This window comes from Salmo salar, chromosome 05 (assembly GCF_965601325.2).
Source record: "Salmo salar chromosome 05, fSalSal1, whole genome shotgun sequence".
NCBI classification, from domain to species: Eukaryota; Metazoa; Chordata; class Actinopteri; order Salmoniformes; family Salmonidae; genus Salmo; species Salmo salar.
The window spans coordinates 53,965,520-53,987,909 of NC_138295.1; the positions used below are offsets into that span (position 1 = coordinate 53,965,520).

Consider the following 22,390-nt stretch of genomic DNA (forward strand, 5'->3'; position numbering starts at 1 on the left):
ACCTTGTCTGTAACCTAAATGGTCTGCTGGAATAACATATTGAGAATGGAGTCATATTTAAATAACTGAATCAAAGAAGAGAGTCTGTCACGGATCCCCGGTACTGCTGCTCATTCTGTTCACCAGTTCCGGAGGTCGACGTCACCGGCCTTCTAGGCTGCACTGAACTGTCATTATGCACACCTGGTTCCAAATTCCTCACTGATTGTGTTTGTATAAATGCGCCCGTTTCCCCATCGGGCTGTCAATTATTGTTCCCATGTACGTTGGTGGTGTGAGTACCTATGCTGCGTGTTTTGTGCATTACGGGTCTCGTCCCGTGTTGTTCTACGAGGTTTACCCTCGCTCTTTTGTTTGGGTGCATCGCAGTGTTTTGTATATGTGTTTGTTTTGGGTGTATTAAAAACCCAGATGTATTCCTGCGCCTGTCTCCAAATCCTTTATACCAGCGTGACAGAATAATCGACCTTAAGGGAGACTGCGGGAATGGCCCGTCCCATGATGCTGCAACTGGTCCGTCCGACGACGCAACTTCAGCAGCTGTAACTGGTCCGTCCGACGACGCAACTTCAGCAGCTGCAACTGGCCCGTCCGATGCCACCACAACCGTGCGCTTTGTGTATTTATTCGAGGTACTCCTCGCTCTTTTGTTTGGGTCTCAACCCTGTGTTTTGTATACGTGTTTGTTTTGTCTTCGTCCCCGTGCCTTTACATGGCACGCTGTAATTTGGGTCAATTTTTTAAAAAACGAAGCATTCCTGCGCCTGTCTCCCGATCCCATTATACCAACGTGACAGTTTACTAAATCTAATGAATTCTAATAATAGCGGATAGGTAATTGTGATAGAGCTGTGCCCCAAACTTGAAACTCATGTGCCACCTACTTACAGCACGTATGCCAGTTAGGCTCTACATCAGTTGTAAAGCGAATTAATGTGCTTAGTATTGAAGTTTTTTGGCCACTTTAGTTGTGATACAAATATGATCAAAACACATAGGCCTATGGGCTAGGCTACATGAGGTGTGCGACTATGATTTGAAAAAGTAGCAAAAAAAGGCATGTGCTGTTTCTTTACTTCACATTCTCAATTGATAAGCTAATGTGTTAAACTAGTTTTGATTTACACTGAACAAAAAAATATAAAAACGCAACATGCGAAGTGTTAGTCCCATGTTCAATTGAGCAGAAATGTTCCATAAGCACAAAAAGAACAAACCAATCTAGGACCAGGATATAACAATGTTACCATTCAGGAGAAACAAACCTGTAGACAATACATAAGTTGTCAAGGAATCAATGACCATTCTGAAATAATTTCCATTAACTGTTGTCAGGAAAGATGACTTAAAGTGGTGCCGATAACATATGTAGTGGACTTTGAGCCGCTACGTAAAACACACATTTATTGAACGTGTGCTTGAGCAACGCATTTCCCGACAACGATGAAGCAGCAGCCTTGGTACTGCACCCGTTGAATGTGCCGGGACTTCGTTTCGTATGTAGAGTCGTATTCAATTGGACACCCAGTGCAAACACTTTATTGGACAAGTCCAGGTAGTCCCTTAAGTTTGTCCGTTTTCTTCCATATGGTACCTAATGGCTGGGGCTGGTCAAAAGAGGGGTCACACGACCAGGACCTGTTTGGCTGAGGTGAACGGCTGCATGGCAGTGTCCAGTGCTTTCCGGAAGTCTTGGAGGCCTACCTCGGAACAGGCAGGTGCGGTCAGCTTTCCCTGGCGGATCAGGGAGCAGAGCTCATCCAGCATTCCCCGTAAGGCCCCCTCATCTGGGGAGACAGAAATATACATAGACATAACATATTATAAGCCTTATTATAAAGACATTGTAGAAGCTCATACATGCAAACTCATCCATATAACACGTTATAAAGCATCATACCGGCAGGCTATTGAAAGTAACATTTAATACTGGATATTCAGAGGGACAAAATTAAAGGTACCATGTGTCTCACTCATAGCTTGGACCCACTATAATGGCATGTGAGAAATGCAGAGCAAAGATCTGTCTCTCCAGCCTCCTACATTTTTTTTTTGTGTGTGTGTGTGTGTGTGTGTGTGTGTATTGTATCTGGCTCACCCTGAGAGTGGGTTCTCTTCCACTGGGTGACCCAGAACCCTTTGACTTTCACATTTTTGAAGATCAGGGCACTCTGGGGAGAGGACAGACAATTATTTTTGTAAGTATGTACAACACACAAGTGGTTTCCATAGGTATTAGCTTTTAAATGTTATCGCCATGTTTGTGAGAGGGAGAGAGAAAACAGTCTGTTGAAATAGTTCCTAGAGGAACATGGTAGAAAAAGGGTAGTATTACAGGGAGTGGCAGTCTTACCACAGGAACAGTGACTGGCTGCTTGGCCATCCCTCCATAAGTCACCATCGACCCTCCAACTCTGAAAAAGTTTGTGGGGGGGGGGGGGAACTATTTACTTGATCAGATATCAAATCCACTTGAATCTCAGAACATCAAGCTATGGCAACAAAGAAGGTTCAATTCAGTCACCTGAATACGTACTGTAAGTGACGGAGGAGTTCTGTTGCACTCTTTCCCCCAACTCCGTTCAGTGCCAGCTTTGGCCTTGGACAGGTCTATAAGGAAGTTAAATAGTAAATTTACATCCAAGGAAAGATCATTATCAGAATTTGGCCCTCAGAGCAGTGTTGAAATCCACAGACCTTGAAAAGTTCCTTCATTTCATGCCGCCTCAGGGTCTCCTCTTTGATCACATGACTGGCGCCCATAGCCTTCAGCCTGTCAATAAGCTGTGTGAGGTCTGGCCTGTGAAAAGGGACACACAAGTACATGCAGTTCTTCAACACGGGCCTTCTTGAATAGGCAACCTTGCTTAATATAATCACTGATCTCTAAGGAATTTTCTATATCAGTCTCTCTCGCACATACACATCACTTTATTAGGGCAGAAGGCTATATTATGACAGTGAGTTACTTACAAAAACCCTGGTCTAGTACAAGTACTCTTCATTATTTCCAGCTGATAACCCAGTGTTATCATTAGAGCTGGAAACCCCCGCCCCCCCCAAATGGTTTTACTTCAGCTGCTGAAAGGTCAAATTCTTAATCAGTCACTAATTCACAGATGTTCTCTTTTTGAAATGAAGCTTAGTGCAGTATGCATTGGTTCTATTCATTTGGCACCAAATCTAAGAAATCAGACTGAAACAAGGAGGGAGTCGAGCAACTACCTGGACTTGACCCAATAAGAAACGCTCATTTTCTGTTGCAAAAGATTGAGTTGCGTGCCCTGATGAATACGAAACTGGCCGTTTGGATTTACCTGTCTCTGACCACGTTGATGGTTTGGATCCCCCTTGCAGCAGCGATCTGTATGACAGCCTGGCCCACACCACTGTTGGCTGCATTCTGGATCACTGTGTCACCTGGAATTAACTCGCATGCAAAGGGCAGTGCATTAAACATATTATACAGTGTAGTGTGATGAAGGAAAGTTAGGTTCTGTATAAAAAGACTGAAGCTCACTTGTATCCTTTTAACACTATTGGGCCAACCTGAACCTACTTTGCTGGCTCTGACAATTTAGTTTCACATGTTCCTTTCCAGCAACTTAGGTGGATGCATAACAAGGCCAGAATCATATAGCACTGTTTGGCTTAGCGCAGTAGCGTGAAATGGGTAACAGCTAGCTTAGCATCTACTTGTTGAAATGGTGAACTTAGCACACCTGGTTTCAGCTCCTCAAAGTCAGAGAGCATCCTAAAAGCAGTGCAGGGGTTAACCCCCAGCGTGGCTGCAGAGAACAGGGGGATGTCATTGGGCAGAGAGATCACATCGTCTTCAGCTAAAACCGCTGCTGTCCTCCACGTCCCTGCTCAGAGAGAGAAAAGGACGGGGTCGTATTCATTAGGAACCAAATAGAAGAAAACGAACGGACTGAAACAGGGAGGGACCACCTAAACTTGTCCAAGTACTTGTTTCCGTTTTCCTTTGGAAAACGTTTTAATAATGTGTGCCCCACCCTAATGAATAAGGCCCTGGGGCCTAATTTATAAACATTGCGTGGGCACAAAATATGTCCCAAAACATAAGTGCGCCAGTTCACGAAAAAGTTGGCATTTATAAAAACTGAACTTCACATGAAAAAGTACTTATCCTCCTGCAAACTTTAGACCATGCATATGCACAGTTTCTAGTGGTTTAAGTATTGCATTGCAAGAAGGCATGAGTAGCCTAGTAGTAGCCTTGTGCAAATGCATAATATGATGACACTCTTATTCATCACAAAAAAAACGTAGGCCTAGCGAAATATAGTAACACGATGCAATCATTCGCGGTTAGTGAGAAGAGTGTAAACCAATTTATTTTGCATGCTAAAATAATTACAAGTAGGCACACTGTATATTCTATTTCTTTCATTTCCATGATCATTACAGAATATATTCCTCATCTTTTCTGACTGTGATGGTTTCATAGACTATTCGCAAAATAGCCTATAGACCTACAACAAGTTAGGATAGACAACCATTTGTCCCATCATTTAATTGGACCCACTTCACAGTAGTAAATAGTGCGATACAATCTGAAACGCAGTTTAACGGTAGAACAGACGGTTCACATTTTCTATTGACGTTTGTAGACTACGCCTGAGTACTGTAATGTGAAATTTATTGCGTAGACAATTTCATATAAACATAGATCATACATACATAGTATGTGGACACCCCTTCAAATTAGTGGATTCAGCTATTTCAGCGACACCGGTTGCTGACAGGCGAATAAGATCTAGCACACAGACATGCAATCTCCATATACAAATATTGGTAGTAGAATGGCCTTACTGAAGAGCTCAGTCACTTTCAACGTGGCACCGTCATAGGATGTCACCTTTCCAACAAGTCAGTTTGTCAAATTTCTGCCCTGCTGGAGCTGCCACGGTCAGCTGTAAGTGCTGTTATTGTGAAGTGGAAACGTCTAGGAGCAACAACAGCTCAGCCGCAAAGTGGTAGGCCACACAAACTCACAGAACAGGAACGCTGAAGCATGTAAAAATTCTGTCCTTGGTTGCAACACTCACTACCGAGTTCCAAACTGCCTCGAAGCAACAATAACTATTTGTCGGGAACTTCATGAAACGGGTTTCCATGGCCAAGCAGCCGCAGTGGCCAAGCAGTGAAGGGAAATCTAGAATGAAAGTTGTTAGATGGGGTTGAGCCAGGTCTAATCGCCCTACATCAGTGCCCAACCACACTAACGCTTGTGGCTGAATTGAAGCAAGTCCCCGCAACAATGTTCCAACATCTAGTGGAAAGCCTTCCCAGAAGAGTGGAGGCTATTATGGCAGCAAAGGGGGGGACCAACTCCATATTAATGCCCATAATTTTGGAATGAGATTTTCGAAGAGCAGGTGTTCACATACTTTTGGTCATGTTCTGTATATCATAACCATTACAGAATTAATTCTTCACCTTGATGTGTCAATATGCCCGTAGTATCCATACACATCTCTCATTTAATTGGGACTATTAGTTAGGCTGTTATAAATTTCAAGTTTTTGCGCAATGCATCCGACAGGGTGCACGGTTGATAACATACAGTTGAAGTCGGAAGCTTACATACACCTTAGCCAAATACATTTAAACTTTAGTTTCACAATTCCTGACATTCAATCCGAGTAAAAAATCCCTGTCTTAGGTCAGTTAGGATCACCACTTTATTTTAAGAATGTGAATAATAGCAGAGAATTATTTATTTCAGCTTTTATTTCTTTCATCACATTCCCCGTGGGTCAGAAGTTCACATACACTCAATTAGTATTTGGTAGCATTGCCTTTAAATTGTTTAACTTGGGTCAAACATTTGGATAGCCTTCCACAAGCTTCCCACAATAAGTTGGGTGAATTGTGGCCCATTCCTCCTGACAGAGCTGGTGTAACTGAGTCAGGTTTGTAGGCCTCCTTGCTCGCACACGCTTTTCAGTTCTGCCCACAAATTTTCAATAGGATTGAGGTCAGGGCTTTGTAATGGCCACTCCAATACCTTGACTTTGTTGTCCTTAAGCCATTTTGCCACAACTTTGGAAGTATGCTTGGGGATATTGTCCATTTGGAAGACCCATTTGCAATCAAGCTTTAACTTCCTGACTGATATCTTGGAGCCCACCTGCCTCGGCTTCAATATATCCACAATTTTCCTGCCTCATGATGCCATCTATTTTGTGAAGTGCACCAGTCCATCCTGCAGCAAAGCACTCTCACAACATGATGCTGCTACCCCTGTGCTTCATGGTTGGGATGGTGTTCTTCGGCTTGCAAGCCTCCCTTTTCCTCCAAACAAAACGATGGTCATTATGGCCAAACAGTTCTGTTTTTGTTTCATCAGACCAGAGGACATTTCTCCAAAAAGTACAATCTTTGTCCCCATGTGCAGTTGCAAACCGTAGTCTGACTTTTTTAATGGCGGTTTTGGAGCAGTGCCTTCTTCCTTGCTGAGCAGCCTTTCAGGTCATAGATACTTTTGTACCCATTTCCTCCAGCATCTTCACAAGGACCTTTGCTGTTCTGGGATTGATTTGCACTTTTCGCACCAAAGTACGTTCATTACTAGGAGACAGAACGTGTCTCCTTCCTGAGCGGTATGACGGCTACGTGGTCCCATGGTGTTTATACTTGCGTACTATTGTTTGTACAGATGAACGTGGTACCTTCAGGCGTTTGGAAATTGCTCCCAAGGATGAACCAGACTTGTGGAGGTCTACAATTTTCTTTCCTGAGGTCTTGGCTGATTTCTTTTGATTTTTCCATGATGTCAAGCAAAGAGGCACTGAGTTTGAAGGTAGGCCTTGAAATACATCCACAGGTACACCTCCAACTGACTCAAATGATGTTAATTAGCCTATCAGATGCTTCTAAAGCCATGACATCATTTTCTGGAATTTTCCAATAAAAGGCACAGTCAACTTAGTGTATGTAAACTTCTGACCCACTGAAATTGTGATACAGTGAATTGTAAGTTTAATAATCTGTCTGTAAACAATTGCTTGAAAAATTACTTGTGTCATGCACAAAGTAGATGTCCTAACCAACTTGCCAAAACTATAGTTTGTTAACAAGAAATTTGTGGAGTGGTTGAAAAGACAGTTTTAATGACTCCAACCTAAGTGTAGGTAAACTTCCGACTTCAACTGTACAGTAGAATTTAACAGGTGAACAGACAGTTGATCTTTTGCATTGACGTGTGTAGGCGACCACTTTGAGTAGGCCTACTGTAGTAAAAAAATAAAGTAAATGCAGGTCTTTCAGAAACAGCCAGATACCGCAAATGCCACTGCAAAAGAAAACATTCTGCCAACACCTCCAAAGAAATGTGATCAAGTTCACCATTGCTATTTTCGTTAGATACTGTCTTGGCCTAATTCTAATACTTGCAAATAAGGGCATTATTGTGATCATAAAAGGTGAATGATGGGAATTCTTCAGAAGTTATAATGCTCGTTCACACATGCATAGTTTTACGACAGGTCTGTTTTATAATGAGAAACATGCTTCTGTATGGTGTCATTTATAACCGTTGCGTAAATTTCACACTAAATATCTGCGTGCGCCATTTCTGAAAAGACTGCACAAATACAAAAATATTTAGAGTCATAAACTTGGCGCACTCCTTACAACACATGTTTCCGTTATAAAATCAGACCTGTCCTGAAACTGTGCGCGCATGAACGAGCATTAAAACTAGAGGTCGACGGATTATGATTTTTCAACGCCGATACCGATTATTGGAGGACCAAAAAAAGCCGAGGTATCGGCTTTCTTTGGTCCTCCAATAATCGGTCCTCCACCCATCATTCACCTTTTATGCCGATTTATATAAAAAAATATATATATATGGCCGATTTATAAAAAATAATATATATCTCTAAAAACGGCCTATTTATTTATAAAAATGACAATTACAACAACACTGAATGAACACTTATTTTAACTTAATATAATACATCAATAAAATCAATAAGGTCTCAAATAAATAATGAAACACGTTCAATTTGGTTTGAATAATGCAAAAACAAAGTGTTGGAGAAGAAAATAAAAGTGCAATACGTGCCATGTAAAAAAGCTAATGTTTATGTTCCTTGCTCAGAACATGAGAACACATGAAAGCGGTTGGTTCCTTTTAACATGAGTCTTCAATATTCCCAGGTAAGAAGTTTTAGGTTGTAGTTATTATAGGACTATTACTCTCTATACCATTTGTATTTCATATACCTTTGAATATTGGATGTTCTAATAGGTACTTTAGTATTGCCAGCATAATCTTGGGAGTTGATAGGCTTGAAGTCATAAACAGCGCAATGCTTTTATGCATTGTGAAGAGCTGCTGGCAAACGCAGTAAAGTGCTGTTTGAATGAATGCTTATGAGCCTTCTGCTGCCTACCACCGCTCAGTCAGACTGCTCTATCAAATCATAGACTTAATTATAATATAATAACACACAGAAATACGAGCCTTAGGTCATTAATATGGTCAAATCCGGAAACTATCATTTCAAAAACAAAACATTTATTCTTTCAGTGAAATACGGAACCGTTCCGTATTTTATTTAAAGGGTGGCATCCATAAGTCTAAATTACATTGCACAACCTTCAATGTTATGTCAAAATTCTGGCAAATTAGTTCGCAACGAGCCAGGCGGCCCTAACTGTTGCATATACCATGACTCTGCGTGCAATGAACGCAAGAGAAGTGACACAATTTCCCTAGTTTAATATTGGCTGTTAACATGAATTTATTTTAACTAAATATGCAGGTTTAAAAATATATACTTCTGTGTATTGATTTTAAGAAAGGCATTGATGTTTATGGTTAGGTACAGTCGTGCAACGATTGTGCTTTTTTCGCAAATTAGCTTTTGTTAAATCATCCCCCGTTTTGCGAAGTTGGCTGTCTTTATTAGGAAGAAATAGTCTTCACACAGTTCACAACGAGCCAGGCGGCCAAAACTGCTGCATATACCCTGACTCTGTTGCACAGAATGCAAGATAAGTGACAATTTCCCTAGTTAAAATAAATTCATGTTAGCAGGCAATATTAACTAAATATGCAGGTTTAAAAATATACTGCTCAAAAAAATAAAGGGAACACTTAAACAACACATCCTAGATCTGAATGAAAGAAATAATCTTATTAAATACTTTTTTCTTTACATAGTTGAATGTGCTGACAACAAAATCACACAAAAATAATCAATGGAAATCCAATTTATCAACCCATGGAGGTCTGGATTTGGAGTCACACTCAAAAATAAAGTGGAAAACCACACTACAGGCTGATCCAACTTTGATGTAATGTCCTTAAAACAAGTCAGAATGAGGCTCAGTAGTGTGTGTGGCCTCCACATGCCTGTATGACCTCCCTACAACACCTGGGCATGCTCCTGATGAGTTGGCGGATGGTCTTCTGAGGGATCTCCTCCCAGACCTGGACTAAAGCATTCGCCAACTCCTGGACAGTCTGTGGTGCAACGTGGCGTTGGTGGATGGAGCGAGACATTATGTCCCAGATGTGCTCAATTGGATTCAGGTCTGGGGAACGGGCGGGCCAGTCCATAGCATCAATGCCTTCCTCTTGCAGGAACTGCTGACACACTCCAGCCACATGAGGTCTAGCATTGTCTTGCATTAGGAGGAACCCAGGGCCAACCGCACCAGCATATGGTCTCACAAGGGGTCTGAGGATCTCATCTCGGTACCTAATGGCAGTCAGGCTACCTCTGGCGAGCACATGGAGGGCTGTGCGGCCCCCCAAAGAAATGCCACCCCACACCATGACTGACCCACCGCCAAACCGGTCATGCTGGAGGATGTTGCAGGCAGCAGAACGTTCTCCACGGCGTCTCCAGACTCTGTCACGTCTGTCACATGTGCTCAGTGTGAACCTGCTTTCATCTGTGAAGAGCACAGGGCGCCAGAGGCGAATTTGCCAATCTTGGTGTTCTCTGGCAAATGCCACACGTCCTGCACGGTGTTGGGCTGTAAGCACAACCCCCACCTGTGGACGTCGGGCCCTCATACCACCCTCATGGAGTCTGTTTCTGACCGTTTGAGCAGACACATGCACATTTGTGGCCTGCTGGAGGTCATTTTGCAGGGCTCTGGCAGTGCTTCTCCTGCTCCTCCTTGCACAAAGGCGGAGGTAGCGGTCCTGCTGCTGGGTTGTTGCCCTCCTACGGCCTCCTCCACGTCTCCTGATGTACTGGCCTGTCTCCTGGTAGCACCTCCATGCTCTGGACACTACGCTGACAGACACAGCAAACCTTGCCACAGCTCGCATTGATGTGCCATCCTGGATGAGCTGCACTACCTGAGCCACTTGTGTGGGTTGTAGACTCTGTCTCATGCTACCACTAGAGTGAAAGCACCACCAGCATTCAAAAGTGACCAAAACATCAGCCACGAAGCATAGGAACTGAGTAGTGGTCTGTGGTCCCCACCTGCAGAACCACTCCTTTATTGGGGGTGTCTTGCTAATTGCCTATAATTTCCACCTGTTGTCTATTCCATTTGCACAACAGCATGTGGAATTTATTGTCAATCAGTGTTGCTTCCTAAGTGGACAGTTTGATTTCACAGAAGTGTGATTGACTTGGAGTTACATTGTGTTGTTTAAGTGTTCCCTTTATTTTTTTGAGCAGTGTATATACTTGTGTATTGATTTTAAGACAGGCGTTGATGTTTATGGTTAGGTACACATTGGTGCAACGACAGTGCTTTTTTCACGAATGTGCTTATTAAATCACCAGTTTGGCGAAGTAGCCTGTGATTCAATGATAAATTAACAGGCACCGCATCGATTATATGCAACGCAGGACAAGCTAGATAAACTAGTAATATCATCAACCATGTGTAGTTAACTAGTGATTATGTTAAGATTGATTGTTTTTAATAAGATATGTTTAATGCTAGCTAGCACCTTACCTTGGCTCCTTGCTGTACTCGCATAACAGGTAGTCAGCCTGCCACGCAGTCTCCTCGTGGAGTGCAATATAATCGGCCATAATCGGTGTCCAAAATTGCCGATTAACGATTGTTATGAAAACTTTGAAGTCGGCCCTAATTAATCGGCCATTATGATTAGTCGGTCGACCTCTAATTAAAACTCTGCCTGAAAAACACCCATCATTCACCTTTTATGGTGACAATAACACCCATCATTCACCTTTTATGGTGACCCTTATTTGCTGTACACTTTGGAAGTATTCAAATTAGGCCGATGCATTTTTCTAAAGGAAATAGCAATAGCAAACTTGATCAAATGTCTTTGTAGGTGATGGCAGAAAGTTAAACTTTTGCAGTGACATTTACTGTTGTCCTAGGCTATCTGACAGACAAAAGGTTAATGAAAGACAACAACAATTACAAATTGCTGTGGACCTGTAAACAGACCGTCTGAATTTAATATGGACTGTTTTGGATTTACTTTTTCCTCTAACTGCCCGAATTCTGAAACATTGTCTATTCACAGTGGTAACCATACATACGCCAATGCAAAAGATGAACAGTCTGTTCACCTATTCAATTCTACTGTATGTTAGAAACCACCTTCCTTTCTGATACACAGAGCAAAATACTTGAAAGAATAGCCTATCTAATAGGCCCAATTAAATTATAGACGCGCATGATATTGTCTACTCAAGAAATGTGAAATTACAGTATTCAGACGTAAGCTACAGAAGTAACCTACAACTTACTGTCTGTTCCACCATTAATAAACTGTACTCCGGATCGGATGGCATACAGCAAAATATTTAAATTACCTTATCTGTTTTACTACTGTGAAGTGGGTCCAATTAAATGAGATGGGACGAATGGTATCCTTGTTGTAGGCCTATGCTACCTAGAAAGTATAAAACCATCACAGAAAAGGTGAAGAATTTATTATGCAATGATAATGGAAATTAAATAATGGCCTAGGAAATACCCATTTCTAATTATTTTAAAATGCTAAGAAACAAAATATATTTTCTCTCTTCTTAACCTGTTTATTGCTATAAGTCTGTCCCTCATATCCCCCATTTGCACAAAATTCAAATCTACTTGCAACACAATTCTTCAACCACTAGAAACTGTGCGTACATACAGTCTAAAGTTTGCAAGACGGTGAGCACATTTTCACATCAAGTTCAGGTTTTATAAATGGCAACTTTAGCATGAAAGCTGGCACATGCATGCTTTGTGGATTCACATGGTTTATAAATGAGGCCCCTGGTTTCTAAAGCATGAAAGGGCCTTTGAAAGGGCTTGAATGTCAACCTAGATGGATATTTCAGCTCAGTAGTATCTCGTGAGCATTAAAGTATTAACTCACCTAATCCAGCATCTCTTGGGATCACCCAGTCCCCTGGTCTAAGTGCTTTCACCTGGCTGCCCACTTCCAGGATCTGGGCCACCCCCTCGTTTCCTCCTACTGCTGGAAGGTCAGGTAGGATGGCATAGGTACCTGCAGGACCAAATACAGACATTGGCTTTAGATATAAAACAACTATAGTCAGGATCAATTTGATCTCGATCCAGTTAATTCATGATAGGAACTCAACAATAAATGTAATTGTGTGTGTGTGTGCATGTCACCAGTGTTGTTTTTTTCCCCCTTTCCTTTTTACCTTGGATCATGTTTATGTCAGAAGGGTTGATGGGGGCTGCCAACAATTTTACAAGGACACTCTTAGCACCAACAGAGGGAAGCTCCATGCTCTCCAACCTGTAAAAACACACAAGACACATTTGAAGCCTCTGGATTCTCTCTTCAGATACATCTGCAACTACGACAGCACGTCACGGCAGCATTGCACTTACATCCAGACTCAATGGTACACAGTACTCAATATTTTGACATAGCTAACATTCTTACTGAACAACTTGAGACGGGTCGCCGTGGTTTCTGTACAACAGGGCCGTACAACCATTGATTGAAGATTCAGTTGAATACCTACAAATACTACCCCTCGGGCTTGATAGCTTTTGTTGTCGGGTGGTGGATCCAGTGGTGAATGTTCTACATACTGTATGCCTCCTCACCTCGGTTCTTTTACTTAATAACGATGCGATACGTGACACCTTAATTTTAAAACATAAAAAGCATGAGCCCGTAAACCCGGCCATCTTGGATTAACCCTTGGCATGCCAGCGCAGTTTTGCCAACTAATTTTCAGGGTAAGTTGCTAGAGGCAGGTTGATTTGTTGCTAAATAACGTTGTGATGTCATTGCGTGATAACGTAAAACTGCGTCATTACGTAGAATACACAATAGCGTTCCTCAAATTGACTGGCCAGCTCGGCAAAAAATATGATTTGACATTTGTTCAGGTACAGACTCCCACTCTTTTCTGTACATTTTTGCTATAGGCATGTTGATTGATGTTGTAAGTTCTGTTCAAGATCAAACATTCGTGACCAACTATATTCATTGGGTTTGGCTCGTCGAACCCATACTACTGTTGCTGCAGTATCAACAATGATTTGCAATTTGCTGAAATTGCTGCTGGAATGCTGCTGCCTGTGCACGAGCTGAGCGCCTGCTGTTGACGTCACTTACAACGCACTTTTGCAGCCAGGCACGTGTGTTGTGACTGAGTGTGTGACAGAGAAAAACGTTTTTGTGTCATTTAGAGGGAAATTGCGTGCATTTTAGCATTTGAGTCACTTTTCAAAAGTTGCTAAAAGTTCCAAATACATTTTTAAAAGTAGCTAAATTTGTTGCTAGATGCTGTTTGAAAAAAAAAAGTTGCCAGGGTAGTCTAAAAAGTTGCTAAATCTAGCAACAAAATTGCTAAGTTGGCATCACTGTGCCAGAGTCAAGCAGGGGTCCCACCACTTCCGAATTCGCCAGACAAAGTATCGCCCGCATTCATTTTCAACAGGAGCAAGAAGACCAATGCGCAGGAGCGGCGCTCTGCTCGACCTTTATGCAAATGTCACGCTGCTACGGCTGCGGTAAACCAAGCAGGTGAGTAGCAGAAGATTGCTCATGAAACACAGTTCCGCCTGTCATTAGTTATGGGCAAGCGCAACAAGGAAAGATGGATGAAAGCAAATCATCGCTATGTCTGGTTTTCCAATTCTATATGATTTTGCTTTGCTAGAATACAGACACAATATCACAAGGTCAATGGCGTGGCGGAGATTTGCACAATGTTTGCTTGTGCTGCTAGCTAGCTATGAACATCAAGCAACCTAAACCTCAAAACTGTGAACAAAGCCACCATTTATGAATGTGTTGAGTAAATTAAATTGTGAAATGTGCCCACCAATGGACAGAAATCAGAAAACACACATTATAACATTGTAAATGATACAGTAAGCATGAATTTCCCATGTAATATGCTATCAATTGGATTATGGTGTCTTAACATTCTGATTCTCATATATTATAGTTTATTGCTCGTTCATTATACTTTTGTCATGACTGATGGTTATAGCTCACTTCCTGTAAAATACATAGGCCTACATCACATGCACATGAATGGGTACACTTGGTAAAGGAAATTGTGGCCATCAACATCAATATCTCTGCAATCCTCCTCTATGCCACTGACCTTCTGATTTGGTCTCTATTCTAAAATCATTCTCTGCAAATAAACAAGGTACAATTACAACGCTCCCCACGCCACATTATTTCCCTTTTTGATATTTTTCCTTAACCTATAAATTGCCAGCCCCTTATTTTCAGGTACAGTACCGTACCTAGAATATAAGGGTTAGATTTGCATAAACTATTTAATGTCAGAAAAATCATGAAAAAAATCTGGTTTATGGTTAGCCTCATATACATGATCTACTTCTATCATTTTAAATGGAGAACATATAGCTAGCTCATCAATATGCAAATGATGTGTGAGTTTAGCTATTCTCTGCTTCAGATGTACAATGACAAGGGGCACATTGATTGCACATGCCCATTAGGCCAGTTATGCCATCATACTGTAGGCCTATGGCTGCATTGCTGATGCATATCAAATCGAACTTTATTTGTCACATGCGCCGAATACAACAAGTGTAGACCTTACAGTGAAATGCATACTTACAAGCCCTTAACCAACAGTGCAGTTCAAGAAGAGTTAAGAAAATATTTACCAAATAAACAAAAGTAAAAAATGTTAAATGATATAAAGTAACATAATAACATAACAATAACGAGGCTATATACAGGGGGTACCGGTACCGAGTCAGTGTGCGGGGGTACAGGCTAGTTGAGGTAATCTGTATATGTAGGTAGGGGTGAAGTGACTATTCATAGTTAATAAACAACAAGAAGCAGCAGTGTACAAAACAAATGGATGGGGGGGTCAATGTAATAGTTCGGTGGCCATTTGATTAATTGTTCAGCAGTCTTATGGCTTGGGGGTAGAAGCTGTTAAGGAACCTTTTGGTCCTAGACTTAGCGCTCCGGTAACGCTTGCCATGCGGTAGCAGAGAGAACAGTCTATGACTTGGGTGACTGGAGTCTCTGACAATTGTATGGGCTTTCCTCTATCATTATGATAAGCTGCTAAATGGGTTCACATAACTGATCCTGAGACAGAGTGACAATCAAATAAAACTGATTGGAGATCTCACAACTGGACAAAAAGGTCATGTTCATTTGAGAAAGCAACACAGAAACACAGACAAATTAGAGACCGATACCCTTCACCCCTTTTTATTGCAAAATTGTGATCTGTGATGAATGAACATTGACACTAGTTAATCTTGGAAAGTTAACAATTAAAACAAGTTTAAACACAAGTTTAAACACACAAAATATAATTTCAAAATGTACAAATAATCAAACTTCTTTGTAAATGTTAGACATTGTAGTAAGTAGGCTATTATTGCTAAAGCATAATTTTGGGGGGACAGAAACATCCATACCAGAGGTGGCCAACCTTGCTCCACTCTATAATCTACCTGGGTGAGCAGACTTCTATTCCAGCCCAGCAATAAAACACATTATTATCAACTCATTAGGTTTGATAAGTTGAATCGGGTATATTAGTGCTAGGCTGGAACACCAGCACACTCAGAAGCCAGCACACAAGGATTGGCCTGCTACAGTTATAATCAGTTTGTAGCCTACATTGTGTCTGACTTTTAACTGTATTGTAGTACACAACATTTGCTAACATAAGTACACATACAACCCATGGCATACAAGGATGTACAAGCAGTCTCTTGGGACATTCACTGAGACCTCTTCATCTGCAGACAGGCTTTCGCAACTCTCCATATTAGAGGACAGACATCAAAGAAACAGGCTTCATTTTATTACAATTAGACAGCCCTGGCTATTATCTCTCTGTCTGTCTTCATAGTTTTCCTCTCTAGAGACTAAAACTGGAGAATATTTTTATGTCAACCCACAACCTGCCCCATCTAACTACTACACCCACTCAGTGGCGACCCAGGGCAGGTGGGGGAAAATACCCACCTGTTTTGAGCCCAAAATGTTTTTTGTTGTTGCCTGTTTTGCATGTTATTTTGCAATTAATACATGTCACATATCCGTTTGCAAACAATGTAAAAAAAGAAAACCATTGAGTTGATAAATACAAACATGGTTTCTTTTTGCCTTCTTGAGTAAGGCAGGTTCAAAATGCAGGTGTTTCAGCCTAGCTCAGTGCTTTCTGTGGTGTTTGGGCAGCTAGCGGAAAATACGGAGAGTAGGGGTTGGTAATGTTCTCTAGTTGCGTCGTGATTGGCTCAGCATTCTGTCAGTCATGGGGACACTACTACTCCGCAAAATGTACAGGGAGAGCCAAAAATTCAAGCCCCTTGGCTGCTTCCATAGAGTTACATTAGAAGTACCCATCCAAGAAGGCTCAAGGTCATTGATAAAATGACGTCAAATCACGTTTTATCTTGCGTAGCTTTGATTGGACTGATCATGTCAACATCATACTTTCAAAATCTTAGCTAGCAAGCAGTCATCATGAATCACATCAACAATCCTTTTCAATCTTTGACACAAGAACAGAAATTATAGATAAAACGTATCGGTGCTCATAGGCCATTGGACATAAACATTACACAACAAGTTGTAAATCGCAAACTCAATGAGTGGTTTGGAGGGAATCAGTGGCTAACTGCAAGCATTGCAAAGCAATCACTAGCCTGCTGTTCAGTGGAGTGGGTGTGTGGTCCAAGTCTGGGTTTTAGGGTTTATTTTCCAAGCTTAAAAGGATAAACATTCATATGCCATGTGCCAGAAAAGTTTGAATACATTGGCCATGCTGTCATTTCAGCATGACTTCTACCGCGTTCAAAACTGAAAACTCGGAACTGGGAAATCTCAGACTTCAGTCAGTTCAAGACAACTGGGAACTCTGAAAAAACTAGCTCTGACTGGGAAAATAGGTTTTGAACGGTCATCCAACTCGGAATTCCAAGTCGGGAACTCAGGCCTCTTTCTAGAGCTCTGACCTGAATATCACTGATGTCATGATTCAACCTTTTTTTTTTCCTCAGAGTTCCCAGTTGTCTTGAAAGCACCATAAATCCAGAGAATGCCAGACTTTGATGACAAAGTTTGATAACAAAATTTGCCCACCACGACCGCCGCGCCACCTTTCTGTTCAAATGAGCACAGCACAGCACAACAAGGTTATGTATTGTATGCTGCTGCATAAATGATGTAATATGCCAGGGAGATATGAATGCTGTAGCTTAGAAATGAATACTAAGTGTATCTTGTGTAGTAAGCTGTTTGTAGCCCATGTGCCTCATCCTAATAATTTGGACCCTGTCCCCCTCATAGCTTAGTGTTCTGACTTGGTGGTGCACATGTAGCCTATAGCTGTAACGGCTGTCGTTGGGTAGAGAGGACCAAGGCGCAGCGGGTTGCATGTTCATCATCATATTTTATTAAATAAATGTGAACACAAAAAAACAAAGCACGACAGTTTCACAGGCTAATACTTACAGCAGTGCGAAATACAATTACCCACAATTAACAACCCCAAACACATACCTATATATAGGACTCTCAATCAGAGGAAAATAGAAACACCTGCCTCCAATTGAGAGTCCACACCCAAACCTAGAAAAACTAAACTAGACAGAACGTAGAAAATACAACCTAGAACATACCCAACATCCAGAACTAACAAATCACACACCCTAAACACAACCAACCACCCCGAACCAACCAAAACAAATACCCTCTGCCACGTCCTGACCAAACTACAATACAAATAATACCTAAACTGGTCAGGACGTGACAATAGCCTGTTTTAGAGAAATGTAATCATTGAATATTGTAAGAGCTTTCATCGTCTGCTTATGGTGTACAGGAAGAATACTGTAAGAACGGCCCATGTTCTGAATTCTGTCGCTGTATATTTCTAAAGTGCTGAACAAATAGTTATATTGACTAAGTCCGTCCTAGCTCGCTCATTAATGTCTTAATCGGAATTACGGATTGCCTCTTATCCGCTCATTGTCCCCTTAATGCCATAGTTTGTACGTCTCAATTGTCAGTAAAAACCATATTTGTTTAAGCAAGTCAGCCATATCAGCTATATTTTTTAGAAGGCAGTAAATGGGGCTGAATGAACTGTTTCACTGCCAGACAAAACTGCTATCATAGCCAGGTTTAACAGCGTTAAGAATTCACTCCATGGTGCTGAAAAGAAAGTTCTGCTCTTGAGACAGCTTTATGTAGTCCCTATCAGTTTGAGGGCACCGTTATAGTGCAGTGAATGTATTGTTTAGTGTTGTGCTGTGTAATGGCTTTGCTGACATGCATATAAAACATTCAATTTTTTTGCCCCACCAAGATTTACATGCTAAAATCTGCACTCCACCTACTCCCTTTTTTGACAGCTGTAGCAGAAAATCCAATCACCCTCTTCCATTGCTGTTATCTACAAATGTATTTGGAGCATGAGTGTTTAAGTGGGAATCAAAACCTGAATTCAAAGGCTGGTTGAAGCTGTTTATTGGAGATGATACACGGGCATACTGCCTGTACTGTAAGGCTGATTTCTACGCCAAACTTGGTGATGTAAAAAAACACACGACAACTCAAAAACATACTCAAAAGGCAAAGCCTTATAACAGTTCCACACAAAACAAGCTGCCATTTATGGTTAAAAAATTGACTCTGCAAAAAAGGCTGAGGCCACCATGGCATTAGCTATCGCTGAACACTGTTCCATGCTGGCATGTGATCACATTGGAGAAGCAGAAAGAGATGTTTTCTCAGACTCCACTGCTGCTAAACAACTTCAAAGTGCACAGAAATGATTAATGGCGTTCTAGCACCATACTTTCTGAAAAAGTTGGTCACAGATGTGGGTGACCAGCGTTTCAGCCTCCTCCTCGATGAGTCCATGGATGTAAGTGTTTCTAAGTACCTGGGGGTTGTGATAAGGTACTTTGGTGACACCAAGCAGACAATTGTATAAACATTTATGGGGCTTGTTGAGTTGGAGGGAGGAGATGCCAAATGTATAGCCCGTGCTGTTGTGGCTTTCCTCGAGAAGTGTTGTCTTAAAAAAGAGAAACTCCTGGGGATAGGGACTGACAATGCCTCTGTTATGACGGGGATTAACAATGGGGTCCATAAAGTGCTGAAGGAGGAGTATGGCCTCAAATATCTGGTTCTTATTCGCTGTGTGTGCCACTCTCTGCAGCTTGCTGTAAGTCATGCTTCCAATGACACCATCCCCCGTAGTGTGGAGTACTTGGTACGAGAGACTTATAACTGGTTTTCAGTGTCTCCAAAGCGCAGGGAGGCCTACAAGACCATATATGAGACCATCAACTGTGGGGAGAAACCTTTACAGATAACCAAGGTGTGTGCCACACGTTGGCTCTCCATTGAACCTGCGGTTTCACGCATTTTGGATCAGTGGGAGGAGTTTAGGCTGCTTTTCGCAGTCACCAAGTCCAGTGAACACTGCTACATGGCTGAGGTTTTATACTCCATGTACAGTGATCCTCAAAACATATTGTATCTGACATTTTTGAAGTCAGTGCTGGGTGAGGTACAGTTGGCCATCAAGGCTTTTGAGGGAGAGCAAGTAGATCATCTTAAGCTACTTGACAGCTTGGTTAGCCCGATCAAGTCTGTGAGCAGCAGGGTGCTGAATCCACTGGCAAATGTTGATGTACTCAAAAGGGCCAATAGATGGATACATCAGTCTCAAACCGTATCTTGGTTACCTTTTTGAGTCAAAGGCAGCTGAGCTCCACCTTGCGCCTGAGGATGAAAACAATGTTTGAAAGCGGTGTGTAGCCTTCACCATCTCCCTCACTAATGAGTTGAGAGTGAGACTGCCTGACAACATCGAAGCATTGCAGTACATGTCAGTTTTCAATGTGGAGGAAACTCTAAAGCACAATAAGAGCCCTTGAGTATATATAATATAAAAAATAGCCAAGCTCCTTGGCTACGCCCCTGCAGAGATAGACAAGATTGTCCAGCAATGGCGTGCCATCCATCTTAGTAAATGGAATGAGACAAAAAACACACGGCTTCTGGAGTGATATTTGGAAGTTCAGGGATGCAGCTGATATCAACCCGTTTCAAGAACTTGCCATGGCTGCTGTGTCTGTGTTGTCCTTGCCACACTCGAATGCTGAAGTCTAGAGAGTATTCAGCCAGATGAGTGTGGTAAAAAGCAAACTTAGAAATCGGATGTCCTTGCAGACCCTGAACTCCATCCTGTACATTCAATATGGACTGAAGCTGTCTGGTGAGGCTTGCTATGAGTACCAGCTGCCTGATAATGTTTTGCAGCTTTTTGGCACATCAGCTGCTTACTCATTTAAGTCAGCTCCCTCAGTTGCTGAACCTGCCATAGACAGCCTTGACCAAAATGATGATGACCCACTCTTTCTGTGAGCCAGCACAGCCTGTGTGTGTGTGGAGGGGGTTTTGGGGGAAAAAAACAATTAACCTGAATTAGGGCCAGACTAGTTACCATAATTTTCTCACATTGCCATTGACAGTTTTTTCTGTTGTCTCTTTTTGGTCCATTTAGATTGTTAATGTCGATTGTACACAAAAAAATAAAAATAATGTGATAGTTAAAATTTTTCATGTTTTACTGTGACTTGTTGTAGGCTCTTAAGTGGACCATAAGGTTAAAAACCAAACCAAATTAAGAAAACTAAACGAAGTGTCTCTTTTGGGTCACTTTTGCCGGTCGCAAGCCCGGATAAAGGAGGAGGGTTGGATATGTGACATAAAAAAAACAAGAATCTACAGAAGAAAGTTCATTTGTAGTTTTAAACATATTTAGGGTGGTTTTTTACTCACTTTTTGTCTCTCCCACGACGTTATTCCTCTCTCCTACAGCGTCCATCACAATTACATGGCCAATTATGCAAATGAGGCGATGATGTCATTTAGCGACGGCCCAAACCCGTCATTTGTGTGGAAAGAAAGGGGGCCGAGGTCGGGCTACCTTCTGAGAATTTGTAGGCGAGTGAGTAAACCTCCACTACGATCCATTCTATTGGCCAACGTGCAATTATTGGAAAACAAAATGGATGATATACAATCAATGCTATCCTACCAACGGGACATTAAAAACTGTAATATCTTATGTTTTACTGAGTCGCGGCTGAACGATTTAAACAACATTTCATTGTTTTAAATAATTAGGCCTGTAGTCTATAAATTGGCATATAGGCTGTGACTTACTTAGAATGAATACAAATTAAATAAAAAGTGCATTATTAGGCTATTAGGTTGAGTGGTCGGAAATTCCGCTTATACATGGAGTGGTGCCTGTGCACGACTCGCAACATTCTTCCCAACCGCTCTGCTAAAAACAGCTCCACTCACAGGACAAAAAATAATAATTAAAATCACAATTTAACCAACACCCATCTATTTTTGTGACTACCTGGACCAACCATTTGGTTTTGAAGTATTGAAACTAAACTATATGATTTGAATGAAAAGTATTTTAATAAACATGAAAAGGGGACTGTAAGAAGCGCTCATCATTTCAAATAGGCTTCATGTTATATTAAACTGCATATAAACACTAAATAGGTCAGGAGTCAAACAGGGAGCCTAATTATTTAGGCTATATTATTTCAATTTTTTTCAAGGCTGTAGCCTACAAAAAAATACATTGTGAACAATTTGCGAGTGCGACACTCTAGGCTGGTAGGGAGTCAGGTGACATTAAGAGCTCAGCATTTAAACAACATTTCATTGTATCAAATCAGTATAGTATTTAAATTGCACATTTAGGCTGTGACTTACTTAGAATTAAATATACATTTTGCGAAAATGCCTTATTAGGCTCAGTCTACAGTGCCTTTTAATTCATTTTTAGAAACACCAGTTTGGCCATAGTCTGTGGCTTCAGGCTCATGTGATGGTGCCTGGAGAGAATATCCC

General features: G+C 41.5%; 1 protein-coding gene across 5 annotated transcripts; it reads right to left on the reverse strand.

The window, feature by feature from the left end:
• Positions 1-1,057: 1,057 nt before the first annotated feature.
• LOC106605110 (enoyl-[acyl-carrier-protein] reductase, mitochondrial) lies at positions 1,058-21,370 on the reverse strand. 5 transcript variants are annotated; one of them, XM_082975276.1, is made up of 10 exons: positions 21,293-21,370; positions 12,654-12,751; positions 12,359-12,490; positions 3,723-3,866; positions 3,318-3,420; positions 2,698-2,800; positions 2,525-2,610; positions 2,354-2,414; positions 2,099-2,171; positions 1,058-1,787 (listed from the first exon to the last, which is right to left on the reverse strand). In XM_082975276.1, the coding sequence occupies exons 2-10, from the start codon at positions 12,739-12,741 to the stop codon at positions 1,624-1,626; spliced, it is 954 nt and encodes a 317-aa protein (XP_082831402.1). In that variant the 5' UTR covers positions 12,742-12,751; positions 21,293-21,370; the 3' UTR covers positions 1,058-1,623. The 5 variants fall into 5 exon arrangements, with proteins under 5 accessions (XP_082831402.1, XP_014055905.1, XP_014055903.1 ...); XM_014200430.3 differs by lacking the exon at positions 21,293-21,370 and adding an exon at positions 12,980-13,236; XM_014200428.3 differs by lacking the exon at positions 21,293-21,370 and adding an exon at positions 12,902-13,235.
• Between the last annotated feature and the right edge of the window lie 1,020 nt (positions 21,371-22,390).

What these genes read in the sequence shown, in the direction of transcription:
- LOC106605110 (XM_014200428.3), bottom strand. Translation starts at nt 13,152, where the DNA reads ATGGCCGGGTTTACGGGCTCATGCTTTTTATGTTTTAAAATTAAGGTG. An exon ending in ATCAACGTGGTCAGAGACAG is followed by an intron (nt 2,801 to 3,317) that starts GTAAATCCAAAC and finishes CCCTTTTCACAG; the next exon opens with GCCAGACCTCACACAGCTTA. An exon ending in AGCCAGTCACTGTTCCTGTG is followed by an intron (nt 2,172 to 2,353) that starts GTAAGACTGCCA and finishes TCCTCTCCCCAG; the next exon opens with AGTGCCCTGATCTTCAAAAA.